This window comes from Gymnoscopelus microlampas, assembly GCF_963454915.1.
Source record: "Gymnoscopelus microlampas genome assembly, chromosome: 5".
NCBI classification, from domain to species: domain Eukaryota; kingdom Metazoa; phylum Chordata; class Actinopteri; order Myctophiformes; family Myctophidae; genus Gymnoscopelus; species Gymnoscopelus microlampas.
The window spans coordinates 53,200,764-53,203,263 of NC_139942.1; the positions used below are offsets into that span (position 1 = coordinate 53,200,764).

The 2,500-nt window shown below is 50.2% G+C and overlaps 1 protein-coding gene across 1 annotated transcript in view; it reads right to left on the minus strand.

The window, feature by feature from the left end:
- Positions 1-1,505: 1,505 nt before the first annotated feature.
- The window catches only part of LOC311045180 (calcium-binding mitochondrial carrier protein SCaMC-2-A-like), a gene marked incomplete at both ends in the record, with an annotated part of 5,277 nt that continues 4,282 nt past the window's right edge, over positions 1,506-2,500 (minus strand). Inside the window, one exon of the mRNA XM_084056991.1 lies at positions 1,506-2,500. This exon is cut by the window's right edge and continues 89 nt beyond it. Within this exon, the coding sequence (XP_083913117.1) occupies positions 1,506-2,500 (995 nt within the window).

The following is a 2,500-nucleotide window of genomic DNA, read 5'->3' on the forward strand; positions in this document are numbered from 1 at the left end:
TCTCTCTCTCTCTCTCTCTCTCTCTCTCTCTCTCTCTGTCTATCTCTGTCTGTCTTCTTCTTTGTGTCATCGTGCATTCTAATTGGACGTTACAGAGATCATGATGCAGCGGTGATTAAACTTCCTGTATGTAATAAACGAGACCATGGTTTCTAAGACAACCAAGTTAAATAATACCCGTAATCGTTTTTACAGTTTGAGATGGGATGAAATGACGTAGAGAGGGAGGGAGAGAGAGAGAGAGAGAGAGAGAGAGAGAGAGAGAGAGAGAGAGAGAGAGAGAGAGAGAGAGAGAGAGAGAGAGAGGGAGAGAGGGAGGTAGGGGAGAAGGAGGGAGAGAGAGAGAGAGAGAGAGAGAGAGAGAGAGGGGGGGGGGGAGGGAGGGAGAGAGAAAGAGGGAGGGGGTGAGAGGGAGAGAGTGAGGGAGAAAGAGTGAGAAGATGAAAGTGAAACTGAAAGCAAGATGGATATACAGACATACTGCACAAGCAGAGTCAGACAGACAGACAGACAGACAGACAGACAGACAGACAGACAGACAGACAGACAGACAGACAGGTCTTTCTCTCTGGCTGGTATAGCACAGCACTGGTTCTCAAACATCGGGTCCGGGTTACCACCAGGGGTGGAAGACGCTATAAAGATCTGTAACTCTGAGAGTCAGTGCAGGATTAATGGAAGGGCTTTAGGTACTGAAGCACAGGGCACCAACCTTGGGGGGGGCACCAAACGGCGGGGAGAAAGTGAAAGAAGAACTATCGCTGAAAAGCACCGATATTTAGAAGCAATCCCCCCCCTCTCCCCTGCTGATAAAATTGTCCCAGGGGCCAGCGAAACGGGTCGTAGCACCGGGCACCAAGAAGGGTTAATCCGGCCCTGCTGAGAGTGCATGCAAATGTCCATTTGGTTCCATTTGCACACTCTCAAGAGTTAAATTAACACTGTGGATTTTTCTACAGTTGTAGATTGGGGTCCCAGAGAGATAATAATAATCCACACTCTGAGTTACAGATCCATAAGGGTTCCATTTGGACCCGGCGTATACAAACCAGTGCAGTACCAGTGCTGTGCTGTGCTGCATGAGAATGTGATGATGTCATCACGTTAAGTAGGCATGTTTTATTCATAGCAGCCTGCCAATCACTTTGTTTGATGGGGGTGGTGCATGCAGCAGTGTGCATGCTGCATGTGGAGATGTGGAGATAGGGGATATGGATTTTATTTGATTCTTTTTAAAGAAAACTACATGGGTGTCTCTGTCTCACAACAGTTGCGAAAACAGTCGAGCTCATAACGCATCGCAATGCAACGCGCTGTGAGTTTGTAGATCTGGTTCTTTTGCTACTTTCGAAATATTTCAAATGTAAAATGTTAACAAGAGCTTGTGACTAAAATAAATGCAAAACAGTAGGATCCATTGGATCCGCAGGTTCGGGGTTCCCTTTGTCCATATTTTTTTTACAGTCTAAGGTTAAAGCTCTTTGGCAAAAAAAAAGAAAGTTGCCTCAGCGTGAAGCCACCCCAAGTGATTTTTTCAGGTGCTCATAGACCACGTAGCTAATGCTGACGGCTGGAATTACTTTCACAAAGTTGGCGACCAGGCCCCTGTAGAGCCCCGTGGGACCCTCCGTCCGAACGATGCTCTTGAAAAGCCCCGTCATGGTAACCCGCTGCTTGCTCCCGCCCACTGTAGCTTGCGCTTGCATGCGGGTGCATACCAGAGCCAGGGGATAGCTGGCCAGCTGACCGCAGGTACTGGACACAGTGCCACAGGTGAGCAAAACACACACACCGGGACCTGTGCCGTCGTTGGTGCCGTACCGCTCCGTATATGAATTTCTCAGCGTCTCGTACACTGCCAGGTCGATGCCTGCATAAGGGACGATCCCCAATATGTTGGGGACGTAGCCCTTGTAGAAAGCTCTGATGCCTTCGCTTCTGAAGACTTGCTTTGCACAGTCCAAGATACCACAGTACTGACCGGTCTTTCTCAGGGCCAGCCGGGTTTTCAGGACCTCCATGGGGTAGATGGTGCTCTGGGCAAACACCCCCGCCAGAGAGCCTGCGACGAAACGGTCCGCGATGTTCAGAGTCTTCGCGTCACCGCCGATCAGGCGCTTGATCTGCTCATAAGCCATGAACTTGAGCGCCGACTCTGGGGCGTTTTTGGCGACGTTAATCCCATTCCCTCTCCACAAGGATCTGATCCCGCCTTCTTTGATCATTTGGGTGAATCCGCTCACGATGGACATGTTGTTAGTTGATCCGTGAACCTGCATCATGATTTTGAGCCGGTCCATTGGGGCGGTGAAGATTCTAGACACAGCTCCAGCACCGCCGCCTGAGACCAGATGTCTCCAATACGCCCCTGTTGGTTTCTCCTCAGCGGTAGCCTCATCAGGCACCGCCAGGTTCTCACCCATGTCCACATCACAGATTGTAGGGTGCTTCCGGTATAGAATGACCTCAGGGACGCTCTCAGTCCTGTCCTCTGTGGAGC